This window comes from Lactuca virosa, chromosome 6 (assembly GCF_052849685.1).
Source record: "Lactuca virosa cultivar CGN04683 chromosome 6, Lactuca_virosa_CGN04683_v6, whole genome shotgun sequence".
Classification (NCBI taxonomy): Eukaryota; Viridiplantae; Streptophyta; class Magnoliopsida; order Asterales; family Asteraceae; genus Lactuca; species Lactuca virosa.
Window position 1 is genome coordinate 124985156 of NC_136431.1, and position 25530 is coordinate 125010685.

Consider the following 25530-nt stretch of genomic DNA (forward strand, 5'->3'; position numbering starts at 1 on the left):
CGCCGAGGAAGAACGCTAACAATGACCATCCATTCCCACTTGTTTTCACAAATCAAGGAGGCTCATTTGGAAGCCTTGAAACCAGAAAACATCGCAAACGAAGCTTTGCATGGGATGAACAAGAACTTTACGACCAAAGATGACGGAGCCTACTACCTCGTGGACCGGATCTCGACACCGAAGTTCAGTGGATTTAGAGACGTGGTCATGAATGAAGCCCGCAAAAAAAGTACTCTGTCCATCCAGGTTCGTACAAAATGTACTTGGATCTCAAGCAACTTTATTGGTGGCCAAATATGAAAGCCGGAATCGCTACCTACGTAGGTAAGTGCCTGACTTTTTCCAAAGTTAAGATGGAGTATTAGAAGCCCTCGGGTCTATTTCAACAACCAGAGATACCCGAGTGTAAATGGGAACGGATAACAATGGATTTCATAACCAAGTTGCCCAAGACGCCCGACGGGCTAGACTCTATCTGGGTAATTGTCGACAGGTTAACTAAGTACGCCCATTTCCTACCAATAAAGGAGACGTACAAGATCGAAAAGCTGACCAGGACTTACATAAAAGAAATCATGAGATTACATTGCGTGCTAATATCTATTATCTCCAACAGAGATGGTAGATTTACCTCACGGTTTTGGCAATCACTTCAAAAGTCCTTGGGAACCAACCTCGATATGAGTACGGCTTACCATCCCCAAACAGACAGGCAAAATGAGAGGACCATTCAGACATTAGAAGATATGTTGAGGGCCTGTGTGATAGACTTTGGCAAGGCGTGGGATATCCATTTGCCGCTGATGGAATTCTCATACAACAATAGCTATCACACAAGTATCAATGTCGCTCCATTTGAGGCCCTATACGGACGTAAATGCAGATCACCTCTCTGTTGGGCTGAGGTGGGGGGATACACAACTGGAAAAAGGGCAAGTACCAAACAGCACACTCATCGGGCCTGATATTATCAGGGAAATAACTGAGAAGATCGTTCAGATTAAGGAGCGACTAAAGGCGTCCAGAGACCGACAAAAGAGCTACGCGGATAAACGACGGAAGTCCCTGAAATTTCATGTCGGTGATTGCGTACTGCTAAAGGTCTCTCCCTGGAAAGGGATGATACGCTTTGGACAGCGGGGAAAATTGAATCCAAGATACATCGGACCATTCGAGATCCTTTCCAGGATCGGTCCGGTGGCTTACAAGCTGCAGCTACCACCAGAGCTCAGCAATGTACACCCTGTCTTTCATGTGTCCAACCTAAAGAAATGCCTATCAGACGAAACTCTCACTGTAGAAATAATTTTGGGATGAAATTCCCTCTAACAGGGGGATGATGTCACAACTAGCAAAATTAGGGTCGAGATTTTATTCATGTACAAAAAAAAATCTCTATGTAACCTTGTTGCATTAGATTATTAAAGTTCAAAATGATAATGTTATATGAGTACATATATTCTTACACTTAGAATCAAATTGTAATAGTCTTTTATAAGCTCAACTTCACCCAATAGCTAAACAAAAACCAATGTTTGAGCCTTATGCTTAGAAGTTCTCGGCCCACATAACCCTAGGCCGAAAACCCATCCAAATGGGCCATATTGAACCTGAAAGCCCACACCACAAGGACCGAAAACCGTAAGGAGGGGTGTTTTCGGCCACCTTAAAACTGAGAACCCTCCTCCATGGCTTGAAGATTTTGGTTGGGTGTTGTGTCCAAGACTTTGACCGTGCAAGTTGGCATGTCCTCTTTACCTTCCTTTAACCATCACGTTTCCATGTCAAACACCCCAATACACAACAAATCTCCATACATAAAACCTTAATGACCATCAAACCTCCATGCATAACATAAGAAGGACCAACATGCAAAGACAAAAGGAGGCACCCTCCCCCTTTAAACACTCTCGGCCGAGAGGGTGGAGACTATCCACTCTCTCCATTTCACTCTTACCTCAATACTCTTCCTCTCCCAAAAACTAGCCAGGCTTCTTCAACTTCGGTACCACCAAGTCGGTCCTAGGAATTTTGGGTAAGTTCCTTGTAAACTCAAGTGTTTTTATACATTTTAAGGTTAGGATCATCATTTTTACACACACTTTTCGTGTGTTAGATCCCTAGCACACTTGCAAATTTTCGAGAGGCTCTTCAAGTTTGTGCATAAGACTAGGCTCGAAACCACTCTTCCTTTCCTTCCTACCACCACACAAAAATCATCAAGGTGAGCTTCATACCCCCATTTTTCGAGTTTTTCATGCTTTTAGGGGGGGGGGGGGGGAATACAAGTCAAAACATGTTTATCTTATGAATATTGGCTAGTTTCATCTTTATTATTTGAATGTGAAATAATATTTGCATAAGATATGGTTAACACTATTTTATCTACACAAAAATCATGTATATAAGTTGATGTACAAAAATAAAACTCATTATGTGATACAAGTACCAAAAAGAAAATATGAGTTGTAAAACTACAAGTTTTGGTAATTCTTTTTGCTAAAAATAGCTTTTCTAGTGAAAATGGTCATATTTTGTCTTCACTGCTTGGTGGGTGAAAACCCAAGTATATTATGTTTTAACAACATATATTACTACTAGACAAGATTTCAACTCGATATTTATATAAATTTTATATAAATAGTTTACACCAAAAATATACAAGGAAAATTATTGAGAGTATAATTTGTGTGTCATAAAACTCATGTCATAAGTTTTCAAATATTGAAATTACTTTATTATACAAGAAAAAGGGAGTCATAGTTCACGTAAATCCGTTAATGCTCTAGTGAGACATACTCTTCATCGTACCTACCTAACGTACACTTTAAGTACTGCATTATTAACCAGAGTCTCCTAGAGGGAGAGCGATATAGTTGTGTATAGATCTATACGGGATTGACAATCCCACACCTGAGTTGTTCGCTACAGCTAGACGGGCCAGTCTAGGGTGACAAATATCTTACCGATTCCTACGCCTGAAGAACGTCGTACAGGCATAACAATCACATTTAGCATGGTTATAATAACTCACATAGGGATTAACAATACTATCTTGGTTTACGGGAAGCTTACACTCCATAGGTTTTATTAAAATATAAAACTACATATCATTTTCAGTACACAATTGCTTAATTCTGGTCTTAGGGTTTAAGACTACAGTTTATTTATAAGAAAATATTGTATTTTCTTGGAACATACATACACTACCATTTTAAAAGGAAAGATACAAGAGTCATACATACATTTTTCTTTGTTTTGGATATAAGACTAACAACACAGTTATAGAAAATATCGGATTTTCTGAAAGTATAAGCAAAATCATTTTAAACAGTTACAAATCCATTTTTATACAAAAATGCTTATGAACTCACCAACTTTATAGTTGACGGTTTTCAAAATGACTTGTATTCTCAGGGAACCAGTAACAGGTAATCAACTCTGTTATGAGCTCAAGCGATGCAACACTATGAAATTTTACTTTCTGTCACTTTTGTGTAACTTATGAACATGTACAATTTTTAAAATATGTAAGTTTGTATTATCAATGTATGCCTCTTGGGTTGCTATGTTTCATTTATATTCAACTGTTATGATACTATAGAATGACGTCATCCGCCCCCGGACGTTTCCGACGTCCTGGTTCGGGGGTGTGACAGGAAGAAACTTTTTGGTATAAATTGGGGATTCCCCGTCCTATGTCACTTTTACAAGCCATTCAATCAATTAGCTCTCTTTCTATCTCCCTCAAAGAGGACTCAACCATCATCTCTCTCAAATATTTCACCATGTCAAGACCTCTATATGAGTTTGTTCCCAGTGCTAATGTCGTCAAAGGTCCTCATGCCCCTGACTTTCACATGATTCAAGCGACACAAAGTGGCATTCTCTGATGAAAGCCCAAAGCAGTTCGCAAACTCAAGAATCAAAGACTTCGTCAACTATGTTAAGAGTTGTCCTCTTTGATATGCCTTCTTTGATTTCCCCGACCCATTCCACCCTAAACAAGTATGTGAGTTCTACTATTTATGCTTTCTTGTTTCTGATGCTCGAACCATCACTAAAACCATTGGAGATGGCCAGTAAAGGGTTACTATTGATGTGGAATGCTTTTGAACTGCTCTTCGTCTTCCTTGATTTGAAAATTACTCTGAAACTTCCTCAGAAGAAAGTTGCAAGTATGTTCATGAAAAATTAGGGTATAATTTCAAACTTCAGGGTATCACTCGTGATTACAAGAACACTCTTTGTCAGTGTTTTTATGTAGGATGGAAGTATTTAACTGGCGTGATTGGCAAATGTCTTGGATACAAGACTGGGAGTTTAGATCAAATGAATTTTTTGAGCAAAGGATCTTATTTTATATTGTGTACAACAAAAGACTGGACTTTCCTCAACTTTTTCTTGATCAAGTGATTGACTGCATCACTGGGAACAAGAAGCCAGTGTATATTCCTTATCCACATTGGCTTGGACTGATCTTATTGCGTGAGGAAGGCTATGTTGAAAGTCATGGGATGATCATTCCAATTCCTGCCCTTTCCTCAAAGATTATTAATTCCGCTCCAAGGCGATGTTGAAAGTCATGGGATTATGATTCCAATTCTTGCCCTTTCCTCAAAGATTATTAATTCCGCTCCATCTGAACGTGACTTGTCTATTACTATGAGGATGCAAAAATGGATTGAAAAACCTATGTGATTGAATCCTCAGACTCTGAAGAGGATGATGAAAACGCTGATAAAGAGAATGATGAGTATGATTATGAAGAAAGTGCTGCTAATAAAGAAGGGGTTGATTAAGAATAAGACTCTGATAAAGATGAAGAAGAATCAACCATTGATAAGGGATAAAACTTTGTTCATGGAATGAACTCTCCTCTAAGGATGAACAAGCACATTCGATTTTCATCCACTTCTTCATCCACTCCCTCTGTAGATGTTGTTGTACATCATGGATCAACCCAACCATTAGTGGAAACTGCTGAGCCAATGGTCCAAGATGTAACTTCTCCAAAACCAACATATCTTCCTCTTCAACCTGAGACTATTCCTCCTATGCCAACTCCAATCAAGACTGATGCTTTTCATCAGGATAATTAGGAAGAATCCAGTTCCAATTTTCAAATTGTTATGCTTTCTTAACTCTCACTCTCTATAATTGTGCGGTTAACTCAATCACTGGGTAAAAGGTTGATTAAAGTAGAGAAGGATGTGACTGAGATGAAGCAATTTATGGCATTCGGTGATGATGATGAGGGTGATATGGTTGTTTATGATACCTCACCAAACTCTCCAAGTGATAACCCTGCTCCACCTCCACCTCCGTCAACAAATCTTCCTCCACTATCTCATCCTCCTTCACCATTTTTGGTTCTCCTCCCTAATTTGATGTTGCCAAAAAGGGGAAGATTAATAATCAAGGGTTCTCTAATCAGTAAATGCAAATGGTGGTAATTGCACCAAATCCATCTCAGCCTGAGACGCCTGAAACTGGAAGGGTTGAAACTGACCTTCAAAAGGAAATTGTTGTTGTTGATGATATTCTAGACATTGATGCAACAACTGATGATCAGCCCATTCCTGACACTAATGATCAATCAGAGACTGATGACTATAAAGAGTTTCTTGATCTTGGTTTCATGCCACAATCTGATGTTCCTGTTGTTCCTTTGAATGTCGTCTATCCTTATTCTTACTTTGAGGGTGAGGTTCCTCAAGGGACTAATAGTTACATTGATTCTGATAATGATCAGCTCAATCCTTGAAAGAGGAAGGCTTCCTTCTCAGGGGGAGCTCATGACACTGAAGCTGGAAGTTCTACTGTCGGTGATCCTTCAGCACCTCCTCCTTCCAAAAAAAGAAAGAGAAGCAAACTCATTCTTGATCTAAATGAGTTTAGATCAACTGTTGATGAAGTAAGAGATATCATGATTGAGAATAATGTTGCTATTAGACAAAAGAAACAAGCTAGAAAAGAAGAACGTCTATCTGCCAAACTTGCTCAATCTCTTTCTTCCATTGCTGAAAGCACTGATCAAGTCAAGAAAATTAAAATATTCAATAACGGTATGGAGAAACAAAACATGGTTCCAGACCTAAATGACCGAATTGACAAGAAGAATTTTGGTGATGTTCTGAATAGAAGAACAAAGCATGATGCCATCATCAAAGTGAGATGTGCCAAACCTAGAAATGAGTCACTGATTCTTCACTTGGTCAGGAAGAAGAATGAATATGAATACACTGAGGTTGTATTTTCTCATGAGCTAGTCAAATTTGGCTACAACGAGTGGATGCAAATTCAAGAAATTATTGACAAACACAAGGGTATTCATGCTTAAGAAGTGAAGTTGGCAATTCAACAGCTACTTAACAAATTCAAGAACCTGAACCTTGTGTCATTAGCTAGTCCATCTAGACCATCCTCCTCAGGAAGAATAGGTGCTCCCAGACAATCCAAGAATACCAAGTTTCTTCTACGGTATGGAACTCGATACATCAATAATGAATTACCAGCGGGTGTTGAACCTGTTCAGTACATGTTCATTTGACAACTGGAGCATGGGATTTTCTATCTTGACAGTCAAAATCACATGTGCTTTCAACGTACTAATGATATTCCTTCTGTTCCCACTGAACATTTGTTTCATCATCACTTGGAAGGACTTAATCACTTTGAACTGGAAAGAGGATATCATGTGATGATATCTCTGAAGCTCAGTAGAAGACTGGATGAACTTCAAATCGGTGAATTCAGATGGGCTAAGTTTGAGATATTGAAAAAAACTAACAAATTTTATAGTGGTTCTTCTGATGACACTGAAGAAGAAGATTAGTTTTGACATCATCAGATAGGGGATTGTAAGGTCACACCTTATGATCTGATGAGTCAAACTCTCTACATGCTATCTATCAGCATCAGCGTCTACATGTCGACATCGTCAGCGTATCATGACTACCAGTGTCAGCTCAGTATAGTTATTTTATGTAATCATTTTTATATTAGGTAATTATATAGATAATATCTATACAGAATAGATAGCAAATCCGATATCCTTGTAATAAGGATCAGTTCTTAGTATAGATAATATACAATCCAATTAAAGAAAGGGATATACTTGTATAGATTAGTATATAATCTATGTTAGGGTAAACCCTAATATAGAGAGTTCGTCTTGGTGACCGTCTTTCTGACAAACCGTCTTCTTGGTGAAGGCAAATCATTTCTTGGAGAAAGACAATTTGGAGAACTTTCTGTTCTTTTTTTTTCTTAGATTAGTTTACTTTTGTTCTTTATACTTGAAGTGTATCCGATCGATATATATATATATATATATATTAAAATTTATGGTTTGTGACTCACTACTATATATATATATATATATATATATATATATATATATATATATATATATATATATATATAATATTTGTATAAAATGTATTTTACAAAAGAAAAAAAAAAGTGAAATTAAGTGAAACGTAATCATTTTTGGGGTTTTGAAGTGTGAAAAACGAGAATGAAAGGAAAACTAACGTAACACTGGAAAAATGAAAGAGGAAAGGTATGTACACAATATGGCCTTATTAACTTATATTTTAAGAATCTACTCTAATAAATGAAAATCTTTTTTCTCAAATGTCACACTTTTATTGAGTTGGTTACATGTCATTTTGTTGTTATTTCTAATTAAACTTTTTTCACATGATATTTTATGGTTTTTTCCATTTTATTAATTCCAATACAAATAGTATTTACAGGTCAAATAAACTTTCCTTTTTTGATGTAATAAATAGATTTTAATTTTAGAAATGCAATAATTGATTCACTTTAATTCAAAATTCTAGATTTTCATATTCAATTTCTAATTTAATATACTTAATCTATTAATTTAAAATATATTATTAAATGGTAAGTATTATCTTATTATTGATAGATTTTTAAAATGATTATTACAATACATATATTTGTTATTTTAGCTATTATGTTAAACCTAAAACATAAATCATATTATTAAATTAACTTATAAAAAATATATTCAAATATAAGTTTTCAAAGTAGTTAAAAAGGTTAAATTGTTGTAAATGTAGAACGACAAGTCAAATTAAATAAAAATTAATAAATAATTATTATATTATAATTCAATTATTTCTAAAGAAGTGATTTTTATTTAATTAATATAAAATTTATATTGCGTTAACTTACAAAAAATGGTTTATATATCAATTAACCATAATGATCAAATTTTAAAAAAATCAACGGATAAGAAATATATAATGTTAAATCATAAACCGTGTGGAATTTTATATAAATGGAAATCGCTGAGTAGATGTTAATTAATTATACGAGTATATTATCTACCTGTAATTGTATGTTATATGAGAACAATTTTCTCTTATTCCTTAATTGAAGTACTTACTTATTTATCAACCCGGCCGTATTTATTTCGAATTTTCATTTGAAAAATATTTAATGTTTAAACATTTATATATAACATTTTCTTTTTATCAATCCTTACTATTCACATTTCTCACAACTAGCTTATTAATAATGGAATAACCAATTCAAATCACATGATGTATAGAAAATTGTTTTATCGTTTATAAGTATTTTTTTTTAACAAGAAATCTAATCTATTACTAACATAATCTTTAATTTTATATATATTTAAGAGGAGACTTTAACCTTTGAATTTAAAGAAGGAGGGCAAGATTTGGGCTAAAAACCCTTTATCTCATAAGTGGATTTACACTTATTTTTTTTTTGAACCGGATTTACACTTATTAGGAATCATATCTATACCTAGTTAATTTCTTACTATGTTTGTTTACATTTATAACACAAAATATTTTTTCCAATATAGTCAAATTAAATATCCTCTTACTTATTAATTGACGTTCTTTAATATATTCACACCTTCGGTTTTTTTTTTTTAAATAAAGTTATGAACTATCACAAACACATTCTTTCCTAGTTATTCGGTTAAATAAATAGTTCGTTTTTTTTTTCTACTTCATCTATCTAAAAAAACTATTTTATTCAAATTTATGATTATACATTTTACCCTTACAATTTGACGCTATCTTCTAAAATATCACATTTCAATCTATTTTTTATATATATTAATCTAAGTATTTATAAAATCGATCGGGTTTGAAATTTATTATTATTATTATTATTATTATTATTATCATTCACATTTACTTGATAAAAGTAATTTGTAATAATTAAAATCTTTTTAGAAGACAAAAGTAATGCCATTACATTAACATGACAAACTACTATTTTTATCATCTGATCTTTTTATATAGTGTTTCATTTTAACTTACGCCATGAAGTCCCATCTCCTCCTCCTATATATATAACTCTCAATCATCACTACACTCTTAAGAAACATCCAAGATACACACATATAGATTTAAATCCATGAAAAATTGGCAAATTGTTCTTTTTTTCTTATTAGCTTCATACATGGTGTTCATGTCCATGAGACACCACCACCAGCCTGAATATTTCTCTATCCATGGTATTAGGTACCATGTTCGTGTTGTTAATGGCTTCACAAACAACTCCTCTCTCCCACTTATCATATGGTGTGCCTCACAAGATGGTGATATAGGTGGTCGAGCTCTCCAAGAAGGAGACGACTTCAGTTGGGACACCAGGCTTAGTTTTTGGACATCCACCCCTGCTTTCTCTTGTACGATGAAATGGGATCAAATAAGGAAGAAGTTTAAAGCCTTTCAGATACACCGAGACAGATCGAGGTGTGGAGTTTCCAGGAAATGTTTGTGGTTGGTTAAGGAAGATGGTTTCTATTTTAGCAACGACGAGTATAATTGGGTTAAGGATTTTTCTTGGTCATAATTTTTATTTGCAATACCTAACCTACTATATCTTAGCTTGGTTTACATACCAATGATATTATTGTGGGACCTATTTACTACTAGATATATAAAAGTAGGCTCACAATGATTTCATTTTCTTGGAATTGAGTTTTTGAAAGCTAAGAGTAAAGAGAGACAATTTTCCCCCTTTTACTTTCATATAGTTGTATGCGCATTCTCTTGAATAGAATGCTATGTGCTAATTATGCTATATGGTAATTATTGACTTTTCGAACGTCCTAACTAATTTATTCTTTACAAAACAAAATATTGTCGTAGTAAAATAGGAAAAAAGGATTATGCTTTTTGCGACAAACGTTACCAAATACGAACTCGATCTTTTGCATATATATATATATATATATATATATATATATATATATATATATATATATATATATATATATATATATATATATATATATATATATATATATATATATAGGTCAATAAAAAACCATAATTAACAAGAAACCAAGAAACCAATGGTGAGCGTCCGAAGGAAATAGATGTACACTTGTACATTGGACGCACACACCGGATTATACCAAAAAATTCACCTCTTTACCAAAAAACCTAACTTTTTTTTTTCGTTTAAAATTTTTTTTATGCCACATTTTTTATCGAAAAAAAACGAATATACCGTTGTTCTCGATTTTTCGTCATCTTTCAATAGAGACCCATGTTGATATATAAAAAACGAATTTTTTTTTCCGAAAAAAATTCACTTTATTTTGTTAGTTTGTTCAATATTTAAGTTTATTTTTATCAAAAAAAAAACTAATTATACCAAAAATATTAATTTTTTGTACTTTATTAATAAACATTAACACCGACTAAAAAAAAAACACTTCGATCAGTATAAATTCACACTGTGAATCTAAACTGTAAATATTTCAATTTTAACATTCACAATGTGAAAAAAAACTCGATCAGTTCAGATTCACATTGTGAATCTGACTTACTATTATACATACTGTGAATCTAATAAGGTTCACAATGTGAATCTGAACTGAAATATCGATTTTTTTTAACATAAATATAAATCTATGTTTAAAGAGTACCAAAAAGTATGAATTTTGATATATTTATTAATTTTTTTCTATAAAAAAATAGACATTTTTTTTTTCCAAAAACTAAGCAAATGAAGTGTGTTTTTTTTAAAAAAAATTCATTTTTTATATTTCAATATAGATTTCTATGGAAAGAGGATGAAAAATCACGAACAATGGTATATTGGGGTTTTTTTTTGATAAAAAACATGGCGTAAAAAAATTAAACTAAAAAAAGTGGGTTTTTGTTATAATCCGGCGAATGTGCGTCCATTGTAAAAGTCTACAACCTTTCCTTTTGTCGTTGATCGCTTTAAATTTCGACGTTTTGGATTGGTTCTTTGGTTCATTTACTAATAATGGTTCTCTATTGAACTCTCCCCTATATATATATATATATATATATATATATATATATATATATATATATATATATATATATATATATATATATATATATATATAGGTTCAAATGTTTCTCACATCTATTGTGTGCTAGAATGCACCAATAGGAATTTAGTATTAATTATATGTATATTAAATGCTATCCATACATATAACTCATTTTTATGGAAACTAATTAAATTCGTCATTAATTTCAACAATAATATTCTTTCAGAATGAATTCATATCTAGAAAAATGAGAGTGTATTTCAGCAGATCGAGAGTGTATTCTAGTAAAATACACTATCGTTCTTCATATTTCATGCAACTTTATTGTATTTTAAGTGAGTGAGTCCTGAAACAAAATACGAACTCATATATAAAACCTAGATGCAAATTCATTCTGAAAGAATGTTATTGCTGACATTAATGACGGATTTAATTAGTTTCAATAAAAAGAGAATTATAATTACGGATATCATTTAATATACATATAATTATGAAAATCATTTAATATCTATATTTATTTAATTAAATAATTATTTAATTTACTAAATTTCTATTGGTGCATTCTAGCACACAATAAATGTAAGAAACAAAATAACCTAGCCCTATATATATATATATATATATATATATATATATATATATATATATATATATATATATATATATATAGGAATGATCATTAGATAACTCACAATTTAATGAGAACCCGAGAACTAAATGTGAAACGTTAGATTAAAAGTTTGAATGGTTTGGATTGATCATGACATAATTGTAATTATTATTATTTTGAAGGGTATCATAGACTTCATACAAATAATCATAAGGGTATTTTAGGCATGAAAAACATCACTTTGTAGTAATTAGAAATTAGGTTAATTAATTCAGCAAACTCTTTTTTTTCTCATACGTACGTATTATTTCTCGCTCATCTTCATCTTCTTCTCACCTACCTCCATCTCCATCGTCTGCCACTCTCTCCCACCGATTTCCACCACAATCAGCGCTACCCTCACCACACTGAAAAGATCGATTTCGAAACGCACGTTAATGATCTGCGATTGAACTCGATCATCACTGGTTTTCACCATAATTTGGTGCCCACTTCCTCAACTGATCTTTCAATAATCGAGTCTGTCGATCTCTCCTTAAAGCACCATCGTCTATCTCACACACATCTTCATCTCGTCGCATTCTTATTGTCGTCTTCAGTCGCTGCAGTGTATCACCTCCGCCTTTGCTCCTCCACACCCTTGTGAATCACCAATTGTCTCGTTGTCGTTGATTTTCCCTAATACACCTGGTGATATCTCTGATTCCTTATCTACCACCGTATATCTGGAATAGAAGTGGTTTTCTTCAAATGTCGTGTCATTCTCACCATCGTCTTCAATCGACGGAGTCTACCACCATCGCATCTGCTCCTCAACAATCTTGAATTGTTGATTTGACTTAAAACAATGGCGATGTCTCTCATTACTTACCTATTGTCATAGATCTGGAATAGAAGTGGAAAAGTTATCTAATCAAAGTTGCTTTGTCGATTCACTCAACTTCGATCATCAAGTATCATTAATCACTACCTACTTGTATTATTCAGTTTTTAATCAGGTATGAAATTTATTCATCTGTAGAATTATCTCTCTTCTTTCATCTAAACTGATACTCTTCAGATTTGGTTGATTTAACCAAGTTTTTTGTAACAGTGTGGATTTAACTAAGCTTTATGTAACAATGTATGGCTGGAATTCTTTGAATTCTGATTCATTTTCATGAATTTTGTGTTTACTTTCAAGTTATAAGGAAATGACTTGATTTTGATGAAGAATTCCTGACGGAATCTGAGGAATGTAAGGAAGTTGTGACTCTTAACTGTGTGTTTTCCTAATAAGCTATGTATATGCACTTGAATGGTTACTGTTGATAACTTCACATATAGAAAAGCCACTCTGATTATGGTCTAAGGATTTGAACTTTTGATTTTACAGCATTTCACTGATGGATTGTAAAAACTAATTGACTGGTGGTTTTGTGAAATTTGTGCTTATTCTTATTGCATAGCGTAGAAAGTTTTGTTTTTGTTATAGTAACATTCAGTTGTATACTTGTATATTTTTATGTTGGAGCTTTTGCAGCAAAATTTAATACTCATAGATGAAAGATCAAACTTCATTTCCATATACATCTATTGTCCTTGAGTTCATTGTCACTTCTAGATGCAGTTATAGGTGCTGCTTTGGGTCTTTTAGATTCAAAGTTTGATGCTATTTCTATCTATTGATCCAAACTTCACTGCCATTTTTGGGTGCTTCTATGGTGTTTTCTCCTGATAATTCAGTCTTATTCAAGTTATCTATGGTTTTGAAGATGATTAGGGTTTGTTTTTTCAATGTGTGGGTTCATCTAAATTGATTCACATGTAATTCACATATGAATCACATGTAATTCACATGTAAATCACATATGAATTACATGAGATTTACATGCAAATCAAAAGTTAATCACATATGAATTACATGTGATTCACATGTAATTCACATATGAATCACATGTAATTCACATGTAAATTACAAGTGAATCACCTATGAATTACATGTGATTCGCATGTAAATAACAAGTTAATCACATATGAATTACGTTTATATGCACACATGCATTTTGTGTGAGTGTTCTTCGTTAATTATTTTTTTTTCTTATAAATTTCACATTTGAATATTTAAATATATAATCACACATAAATATCACATTATATAATCACATGTGAATCTTACATTATATAATCACATATGAATCTTACATGAAATATACATATGCATTTTTATGAGTGTTCTTGCATTAATCAATTTTTTTCCATTTTATTGTAGATTTGAAAGAATTTGTGGAAAATATTAAAGATGTGAAAAGTGATAAATTGAAAAAAAAAATGAAAATCTTGACACGAAAAAATGAAAACACTTTGAAATTTTGTATCATTTTTTTGTTATTTATATTTTTTTATATCAAATAAATTACTTGTACTTATTGTGTTTATAGATTAGTAAATAAAAAAAATTATGATTTACTTACGAATATTATAGTATAAGAAATATGTATATATGCACTTGAAAAAATATGCATATATGTACCTAAAACGTTGATTTTTTTGGTTAAAAATTTATTGTTTTTTTTTAAATGATCCATTTTTTTTAAATTTACTAATTTTAAAAAAACTACAATTTTTCAAAATAATGTGTTTTTTTCAAATTTTTTTTAATTTTATGTTTTCTAAAAAAATCGGCATTTTTTAAAAAAATTGATTTTTTTGAATCCGAAAATTAGATTTATTATGTTAATTTTTAAATATTTTTTATTAATATTTCTAATAACACAAAAAATTAAACATTAAATAAGATTAATAAGATGACGATCATGCCCTTAATGAATTAATTTTGATATATCGTTCCACCTTAATTTCTCGGGTTTTCGGGAAACTATGAGTTCTCAACGGATAATTATCTATTATTAATATTATTCAAGAATAACTATATTCTGATTGAATGGACCTATTGAAGAATAACTATATTTTGAACCGATGAATTGAAGAATAACAACATTTTTAAAGAATAATTATCTATTATTAATATTATTCAAGAATATATGGCCAAAAAAAATATACCATTCTTAAATACACAATTCTTGAACAAATACACATGGTCTTCTTCAATGGTCCAAATAATCGACTAGATTCCAACTATTCTTACGAAAATGTGATATATTATCATAAGAATGTAATTCTTTGCGGAATGTATACTTGTTCTTGAACTCGTTTCTAAATCCGTCTCTTGTATATGTTCGTATGTTCTGCAAATACTCTACAAGAGTGATTCTGTAAATATTCTGGAAGAATAATTCTGTAAATATTCTCCTATAATGGTTTCGAATATTCTTAAAGACTTTGTATTATCAAGAATATACACAAGAAAATAAAAACTAAGTTTTCATATTACCAAACGAACATACACTTGTAAGCATGTTATGTTAACGTAATCCAAACCTTCAAAGTTTCTTTTATATTATTCCCAGAAACGGAGGTAAAAGAAATCAACCTTCCTTCGTATCAGGAGAAAATGATGATCAAAATACCAAATCTTGATTCATAACATAAAAAATATATAAAGAAGTGTAAAATTAAAATACATTTTATGCTGAAGATTTGAGTGCTTTAATCAATGTCATCCTAATATATATATATATATATATATATATATATATATATATATATATATATGGCTAGGTTATTTTGTTTCTTACATTTATTGTGTGCTAGATTTCACCAATAGGAATTTAGTAAATTAAATAATTATTTAATTAAATAAATATAGATATTAAATGATTTCCATAATTATATGTATATTAAATGATATCCATAATTATAATTTTATTTTTATCGAAACTAATTAAATCCGTCATTAATGTCAGCAATAAAATTTTTTCAGAATGAATTCGCATCTAGGTTTTTATATATGAGTTCGTAGTTTGTTTCAGGACCCACTCACTTAAAATACAATAAAGTTGCATGAAATATGAAGAACGAGAGTGTATTCTACTGGAATACACTCTCATTCTGCTGGAATACACTCTCATTCTTCTAGATATGAATTCATTCTGAAATTATATTATTGTTGACATTAATGACAAATTTAATCAGTTTCCATAAAAATGAGTTATAAGTATGGATAGTATTTAATATACATATAATTAATACTAAATTGTTATTGATGCATTCTAGCACACAATAGATGTAAGAAACATTTGAATCTACCTCTATATATATATATATATATATATATATATATATATATATATATATATATATATAATGTTTTTCTTTTTAACATAAAACTCAAATGTATATAAAAAAATGATCAATTTTATCTTGAGAATCTTCTTTCCTTGGTCAACGTTTGTAACTTCAATGCGAACAGCCATAGCCACTTTCAATGCAACATGTAGACAAATTATTAACTTCTCATATCCCATGGAAGATAAACAAAAAAAAACACAAATTTATTCACTAGTTTTATTGGATTTATCAATAAACACAACCAATTTAAAACCGGAAAGCATATAAAATATTCATAAACTTAATTGGAGTTCCCTTGAACTCAATTTGCATAATGGACGAATGGAAAAAATAATTAAGATTCCAGCGATATCTCGATCTGTGGAGGAGGAACGGGGGAAATTAAGAACACTGGCGGTGGTCAAGGTTATGCCGTTGAAGATGATCCCTCAAATAAGGAATTTAAATTAGTTCCTTATTTAATTTGCCTACCATGTATTCGATCAGTTGGTAGTTTCTTGGACGCATAATTATAGGCATATAGTTACCAAAATAATAAAACTTATTTCAAATTTAGATAATTAATTTAAAAATTGATTTACCAAATTACCCTTATATATTTAATTAACTAATAAATCTTAATAATTAAAATGATTGGCTCACATTGATTCTTACATCCACACAATTGATAGTTAGAATATATGAACCTACCTCCCTCTCTCACTATATATATATATATATATATATATATATATATATATATATATATATATATATATATATATATATGTTGTAAATAATTTGTGGATGACATAATAATTGGTGCATGGTAAATTTGTCAAAATTTCTAACTAGTTACAAATATATGTTAGTAAAATTTGTAATATAAATACCCCTCCATTGTAAAGAATGAGATACACCAAAAGTTATAAGAGATATAACCAATGTTTTAAAAACCGGTTTTTTAGTTGAACCGGTATGGTGATCGGTTCCCGGTTCAACTGGTTCGACCGCCGGGTCAACCGGTTTCTATAGTTTTCATGTTTTTTCCTATTTTCCTAAACATACATACATATATAAATCATGAATGTGATGTTTACAAATTCAAACATTAAAAATACATATAAAAATAAGTTGTAGATGAATCCAAATACATTAAAATAACAGATAACCATAAGTTTTAGTGTTTTACATCAATCTATATACGTCAAAAAGAAAATAAAGTATAATACCGTAACGAAATATAGTTTTAAATGAATACAAACATATGAAAAAACTTTATAACATTTATCATATGTTTTTATTTAGAGAAAACTAAATAGATATGAAAAAAAAATCACTAAAGTTTATTATGTAAATTGTTTTTTTTCATGTGTTTTTTTTCGGTTTAACCGGTTTTTTCTAAAAACCGGCCGGTTCAATCCGGTTCAGAAATCAATATAAAACCGGTGATAGTTGAACCGCTCCCTCCTCCGGTTCCCGGTCCAACCGGTTCGACCGGCCGGTTCAAACCGGTTTTTAAAACATTGGATATAACTTTCATATTCTCTCTAAATATTCTTTCTTCTCAATTAAAGTTTTTATCAAAGTTTACTAGTTTGGTTTGATTTATAGTTATATTAATTATGCTTAATTCATAACACGTTATCAGCACGAAAGCTCTAATCAAGGTTATTAAACAAGCGGAAAATCACATTTATCTTAATCAAGGTATGTATTACTTAGTAAAAACACTATTAATTATAAAAACCTCAATCATATTAAAATAATAATAATACTAATGAATTAATGAAACTTATACATTATGGACATTATGGACTACTAACAAATTTTATTTCTTATACTAACATTTCTTTATGTATTCTAATTTTTATACTAACATTTACATTATGCAACTAATTTTTATTTATGCAAACTAACATTTACATTATGCAACTAACTTTTATTTATGCATACTAACATTTATATTATGCTACTAACTTTTATTTGTGCATACTAACATTTAAATTATATTTATTTATACATGTCAATGTTTATTTATATTTTAGATACTCTTCATAATTTTATTTAAACATTTACTAATATTTATTTATGTTTCTAATTAGTAAAGTTATGTATTAGTTATAAGTCTTATTACATGATTTATAAAATACTTATACATATATACACAACGGGAATATATATGCAACGATTATAAACAACAAAAACAACGGCTATATTTTTTTACCATAAATAAACATCTTTACCCTGCTTATTTTACTCACAACAAATATTTCTCTCTTCTATCAAATAAATCAATTTCAAGAAATCAAGCTTCAAGATGATTCATCCTTTTGTGATAATCATGACTATAATAGTCATGTTACTTTTCATCTCAATCCTTAACATCGAAGATAATATGGAATTTCATCTACTTTTAGGCTTGTATGCAATGTTAGCTTTACCGCTTCTTTTTTGTGTAATATTTATTGAAATAAATGGATTTTAATTTTAATTTTAATTTTGTTTAAAATTTATAGTTACATTATGTCCAACAATGCAAAGCTCGAGTTTGTAGCACTTGAAGTTAGTAGGAAAAACTATGTGCCATGGATGATAGATGTAAAAATGCATCTTGAATCCATGGGAATCTCAAATACTATATATGAATTTAATAATTGCTTGGCACAAGACAAAGCAAAAGCACAAGTTTTCCTTCGTAAGCATATTGATGAAATGTTGAGATTTGAATATCTTGATGTTACTGATCCAAGTATTCTCTGGAATCTTTTGAAAGAAAGATTTGATCATCAAAAGGAATTTATACTTCCAAATGCTAGAGATGAATGGAGCACACTAAGGTTTCAAGACTTCAAGAAAGTAAATGAATACAACTCAGCTTTGTTCAGAATATGTTCACAACTCAAGTATTGTGGACAAGAGGTTACTGATGAAGATATGTTGGAGAAAACTTACTCAACATTTCATGCAACAAGCATTACCTTGATGCAACAATATCGGATGCAAAAGTTCACAAGATATTCTGAACTGAATGCATGTCTGCTCGTTGCAGAGAAAAACAATGAACTCTTGATGAAAAACCATGAATCTCGTCCAACGGAATCAGTAGCACTTCCTGAAGCAAATGCTACAAATAATACACGTGGACGAGGGCGAGGTCGTGGTCGAGGACGAGGCCGTGGCTATTTTAATCGAAACCAAAGCCATAATTCTGGTCGTGGACAAGGTAATAATCGTGGTCGTGGCTAGAAAAGGAATAATTACCAATATTCACAAAGGAACAATGTCCACACACAAGATAAGGCCAAAGTGGAAAGGCATGACACTGGGACATCACAAAAATCTGATGGTTCATGTTATAGATGTGGTAGCACAGGCCATTGGTCAAGGACCTGTCGCATACCTGCACATCTTTGTCAACTTTATCAAGAATCCATTAAAGGAAAAGGAAAAGAAGCAAACCTCATTGATAATGTTGAATTCACTCCGCTAAATGTTGTTGATTTCTTCAATGACATGGAAGACATAAACTAAAAAAAATCTATTATTGTTCTAGTAAAACTGTTTTTCCTTCGTTTGTTTTTCATGTAATGTCTTTCCTACAATAAATGAACTTTCTTTTTAATAATAATTATGATTATGTTTATTCACTTATTATTCCTTCTATATGTGAAGTTTAATATGAGTCCAACTAGAGCACAACACCAAGAAAAGATTGGAGATCTTCGTATAGCAGATAGTGGTAGTACACATACTATTCTGAAATCAAAGAAATATTTTTCAGAATTAGTACCAACAAAAACAGTCATACATACAATATCAGGTCCTGCAGACTTGATAGAGGGAACCGGGAAAGCCCATTTTATCTTACCAAATGGTAAAAGCTTTTGTATAGAAAATGCCTTATTTTCTCTAAAGTCTAATAGAAACTTATTAAGTTTCAATGACATATATTTCAAAGGATATGACCCAAAAACTGTGACCATTGAAAATAAGAAATATATGTATATTATAGACAAAAACCATGTGCTTGAAAAACTACCAACACTTGATTCTGGTCTGCATTATACATATATACATATGATTGAATCAAATATGGTAGTCGAAGGAAAACATTGTGATCGTAGGACATTCAGTTTATGGCATGATAGGTTGGGCCACCCAGATTAACAATGATGCGAAGGATAATTGAGAATACACATGGGCATCCATTGAAGGACCAAAAGTTCCCTCAATCCAATAGCATAAAACCATGTACATCTTGTTCCCTTGGAAAGTTAATTATAAAACACTCTCCAATGAAAGTTGAAAGGGAGTCACCTAGATTTCTAGAAAGAATTCAATGTGATATATGTGGACCGATTCACCCACCATCTGAACCATTTAGATACTTTATGGTCTTAATAGATGCATCCAGCAAATGGTCTCATGTTTGCCTATTATCAACTCGTAATATGGCATTTGCAAAGTTTCTTGCCCAAATTATTAAATTAAGGGCACATTTCCCTGATTATACTATCAAAAGAGTGAGACTTGATAATGCTGGTGAATTTACTTCACAAGCATTTAATGACTATTGTATGTCTGTAGGAATTGTTGTTGAGCATCCAGTTGCTCATGTACACACAAAATGGTTTAGCTGAATCACTGATTAAACGTCTCCAGCTAATAGCTAGACCATTGATAATGAGGACCAAACTTCATGTTTCTGTTTGGGGCCATGCAATGTTACATGCTGGATCATTGATACGCATGAGACCAAGTTCGTATCATGTATATTCTCCACTACAACTTGCTTTCGGTCAAGAGCCAAATATATCCCATTTGAGAATTTTTGGGTGTGCAGTATATGTCCCTATTGCACCACCTCAACGGACAAAAATGGGTCCTCAAAGAAGGTTGGGAATATATGTTGGTTATGAGTCAGTCTCTATTATAAGATATCTTGAACCATTAAAATGTGATGTTTTCACAGCACGCCTAGCAGATTGTCAATTTGATGAGGCAAATTTCTCATCATTAGGTGGAGAAAAGAAGATTATGGAAAAGGATGTGTCATGGCATGAGCCTTCTTTATCATATCTTGACCCTTGCACAAAGCAATGTGACATGGAAGTTCAAAAGATAATGCATTTCCAAGAAATGACAAATCAATTACCTGATGCATTTACTGACACAAAAGGGTGACTAAATCATATATACCAGTTGTCAATGTTCCAGCTCGAATTGACATTCCACATGGACAATCTGATGATAAAGTCACTCAAGAGTCTAAAACACGCCTGAAGCGTGGAAGGCCATTTGGTTCTAAGGATAAGAACCCACGAAAAAGAAGAGGAGCAGAAAATGCACTAGATCACAAGGAAAGTGTTCCTGGAGAAACACGAATTATTCAAATTCCCCCAGGAAAAGAAGATGATGCACTAAATTATGGTCAGACAAATAGAATATGTGACCAAATGAAACTGACAATATAGGTGCAATATTTTCTTATTCAATTGCGTGTGATATTATGAATGATGATACCAAACCACAATCTGTCATTGAATGTCAAAGAAGAAATGATTGGGCTAAATGGAAGGAAGCTATGCAAGTTGAATTAAATTCACTTAAGAAGAGAAAGGTTTTTGGGAACATTATCCTCACACCTGAAGTTGTGAAACCATTAGGATATAGATGGATCTTCGTACGAAAAAGAAATGAGAAAGACGAAATTGTAAGATACAAGGCCAGGCTTGTTGCTCAAGGTTTCTCTCAAAGACTTGGAATTGATTATGAAGAAACTTATTCACCAGTAATGGATGCAACCACTTTCAGATATTTAATCAGCTTGGCAGTATCTAAAAATTTAGAGATGCGTCTTATGGATGTTGTTACAGCTTACTTGTATGGATCACTTGATACTGATATCTATATGAAAATCCCTAAAGGATTTAAAATGCCTGAAGCGTTAAGTGCAAAACCCAAAGAAATGTATTCTATAAAATTACAAAGATCTTTGTATGGTTTAAAGCAATCTGGGCACATGTGGTACAATCGTTTAAGCGATAATTTGACAAGTAAAGGTTATAAAAATAACACTATTTGTCCATGTGTATATATTAAGAAAACAACATTTGGATATGTGATCATAGCAGTCTATGTTGATGATCTGAACATCATTGGAACGAATAAAGAAATCCTTGCAGTGATTGAACTTTTAAACAAAGAATTTGAAATGAAAGATCTTGGAAAAACCAAATATTGTCTTGGTTTACAGATTGAGCATATGCCTAACGGAATACTTGTGCATCAATCAAATTACACAGAAAGAGTCTTGAAACGTTTCAATATGGAAAATGCAAATCCTTTAAGCACTCCAATGGTTGTTAGATCATTAAATATTGACAAGGATCCATTTCGTCCATGCGAAGAAAATGAAGAAGTCCTTGGTTCAGAAGTACCATATCTAAATGAAATTGGAGCTCTTTTGTATCTTACCAATTGTACCAGACCTGACATTTCTTTCGCTGTAAACTTGCTAGCAAGATTTAGTTCAGCCCCAACAAAAAGACATTGGAATGGAATCAAACATATTTTTCGATACCTTCGAGGAACTAGTGATTTAGGGTTATTTTACCCTACCAATTCAAAACAAGGCTTGATTGGTTATGCAGACGCAGGTTATTTGTCTGATCCTCATAAAGCTAGATCTCAAACTGGATACGTATTCATGAATGGAGGTACTGCAATTTCCTGGCGTTCTCAAAAGCAAACACTTGTTGCCACATCCTCAAATCATGCTGAAGTAATTGCACTAAATGAAGCTAGTAGAGAATGTACATGGTTAAGATCGATGACACAACTAGTTTTAACTTCATGTGGACTTGAAAAGGATATATGTCCAACTTTAATTTATGAAGATAACTCAGCATGTGTCACTCAAATGAAAGAGGGATATATCAAGAGCGACAGGACAAAACATATACCTCCAAAGTTTTTTGAGTACACTCAAGAGCTTATAAAGAACCATCAAGTTGAAATCAAATATGTTCAATCCAGTAACTATGCAGCAGACCTTTTTACGAAGGCACTTCCTACTGCAATCTTCAGGAAACATGTCCATGGAATCGGAATGCGACATGTGCATATAATATAATGTGACAAATGTCTAAATAAGGGGGAGTCAACTATACACTGCACTATTTTTCCCTTCGCTAAAGTTTTTCCCACTGGGTTTTCTTTAGCAAGGTTTTTAATGAGGCAGTACATCAAAGTTGAACACTAAAACGATGTCATCCAAGGGGGAGTGTTGTAAATAATTGGTGGATGACATAATAATTGGTGCATGGTAAATTTGTCAACATTTCTAACTAGTTACAATTATATGTTAGTAAAATTTGTAGTATAAATACCCCTCCATTGTAAAGAATGAGATACACCAAAAGTTATAAGAGATATAACTTTCATATTCTCTCTAAATATTCTTTCTTCTCAATTAAAGTTCTTATCAAAGTTTGCTAGTTTGGTTTGATTTATAGTTACATTAATTACGCTTAATTCATAACAATATATATATATATATATATATATAGGCTTAGGTTATTTTGTTTCTACTAACTATTGTGTGCCAGAATGCACAAATCTGGACCACCGGATGGAATAGAATCAAAGGTCATGATCTGAGAGTCTATGATATTACAATAGGGTAACATGCACCATATAATCACACAATTTTCAGCATAAGGGTATTTTGGTCAATTTACCTATATTAAAAAAGGAAATTTCCAGAATTTAAGGGATAATTAATTCCTTTATTTTTAAAAATCTGAATATTTTAAATTAATTCAAATTTAAAAATCCGATTTTATTCTGTCAGAATGACAGAATGTCAACCATAAACTAGTAAATATATTTTCGGTTTTATTCTTGTAGAATACATTTCAATGCAGTTATATTTGGTAATTGACCTGATTTAAGAATAAGATATTATTCATATACATCCAACTTGGGTCTAAGATTTTATTCTTAATATACATCCGAAATTATATATATTCTAACAGAATATCATCAAAAATGAATAAAATTCTTAAAAAAATAGCATTCTTGAATATACAATTATTGAACAAATACACTTGATCCTCTTCAATGGTCCATATAATCAACTTGATCTTCACATATATACTTGTTGTTGAACTCGATTCCAAATATTTCTCTTGTATGATCAATATTGAATTCCTTCTCCATGCAATTCTGAAAGAATAAGATACATTACTCGTTAGTATTACCAATTAAACAAATATACTTGTTGTTAACAAACATTCTCAAAGACATTCTAACAGAATGCATTTATATAAATAAATTCTAGCAGAATACATACCAGAATGCACTTAAATCATAGTCTTTTCTTCTATATGCATAAACATTCTAAAGCATGTATAAACGTATTCTGTCAGAATTACTAGCAACACATGTTTTATGTAATATTTATATTCTCATAGAATGAACATGTGTTTGCATTCTGATATGAAAAAAAATTAAAGAATAAAATTCGATTTCATTATTAGAGAACAATCATTATAAAAGAATAAAATTAAAGCTTCCCTACCTTTTTTGGTTGTCTAGGTCTGATCAATTTGCAGGATTGCATGTGAAGAATATTTCCCATCTTCATTCTGAAAGAATAGTAGCCTTCCTCAAACTAAAGCCCTCTTTATTCTAAAAGAATATTTCCCTGATTCTGAAAGAATTTACAGGTTAACATTATTTGGTAAAGCAAACATGTTATATTACTGTAGGTGAAAATCAAAAATTATAAAGTTTGAAACCATTTAAAGCTAAAGTTTGCAAACCTTTAAGTATTACTCAATAAACTAAAATATTAAAAAAAGAAAAAAAAGAAAAAAGAACACAATCATATCCCATTCTTAATTTCTTAAAAAGGTCATTCGTCACTTCTTAATGAGTCGTGCAACAATACAACACCAATTATATAAGATGCTTTAAAAATTATAAATCATAAATGGGAATTAAAAACATCATAACCCACCTTCTGCTCATGTCTAAGAGACCCAATTGTGGGATCAATATAGATCACTTGAGTGTCATTCCTAGAAGACAAACTCACAATTATATATACCTCACTCGTATCAAGTGTAACAACAACAACAACAGATGTATCCCACAATCCACCAGCTGCAAGAAAAAATGCAAGGAGACAAGAGTCAGAATCCATCATATGACTTTCTTCACAAAACCAATCAGCAAATCAAGTGATGAAACTGCGAAAACTTTCAAAGGGCTAACCAGGTGATTCCATGATGCCATGCCGCATCTGCCTTAGATGTTGATGACTGCGTTAAGGCTCATGAATCCCATTGGAGATAAGATACAATAT

At 31.5% G+C, this 25530-nt stretch overlaps 1 protein-coding gene across 1 annotated transcript; it reads left to right on the forward strand.

Moving 5' to 3' along the window:
* Positions 1 to 9354: 9354 nt before the first annotated feature.
* On the forward strand, positions 9355 to 10043 carry LOC145120900 (S-protein homolog 29-like). Its single transcript, XM_079056691.1, has one exon. It carries the CDS (start codon positions 9430 to 9432, stop codon positions 9868 to 9870), a length of 441 nt encoding a protein of 146 aa, XP_078912817.1. The 5' UTR covers positions 9355 to 9429; the 3' UTR covers positions 9871 to 10043.
* Positions 10044 to 25530: the final 15487 nt, after the last annotated feature.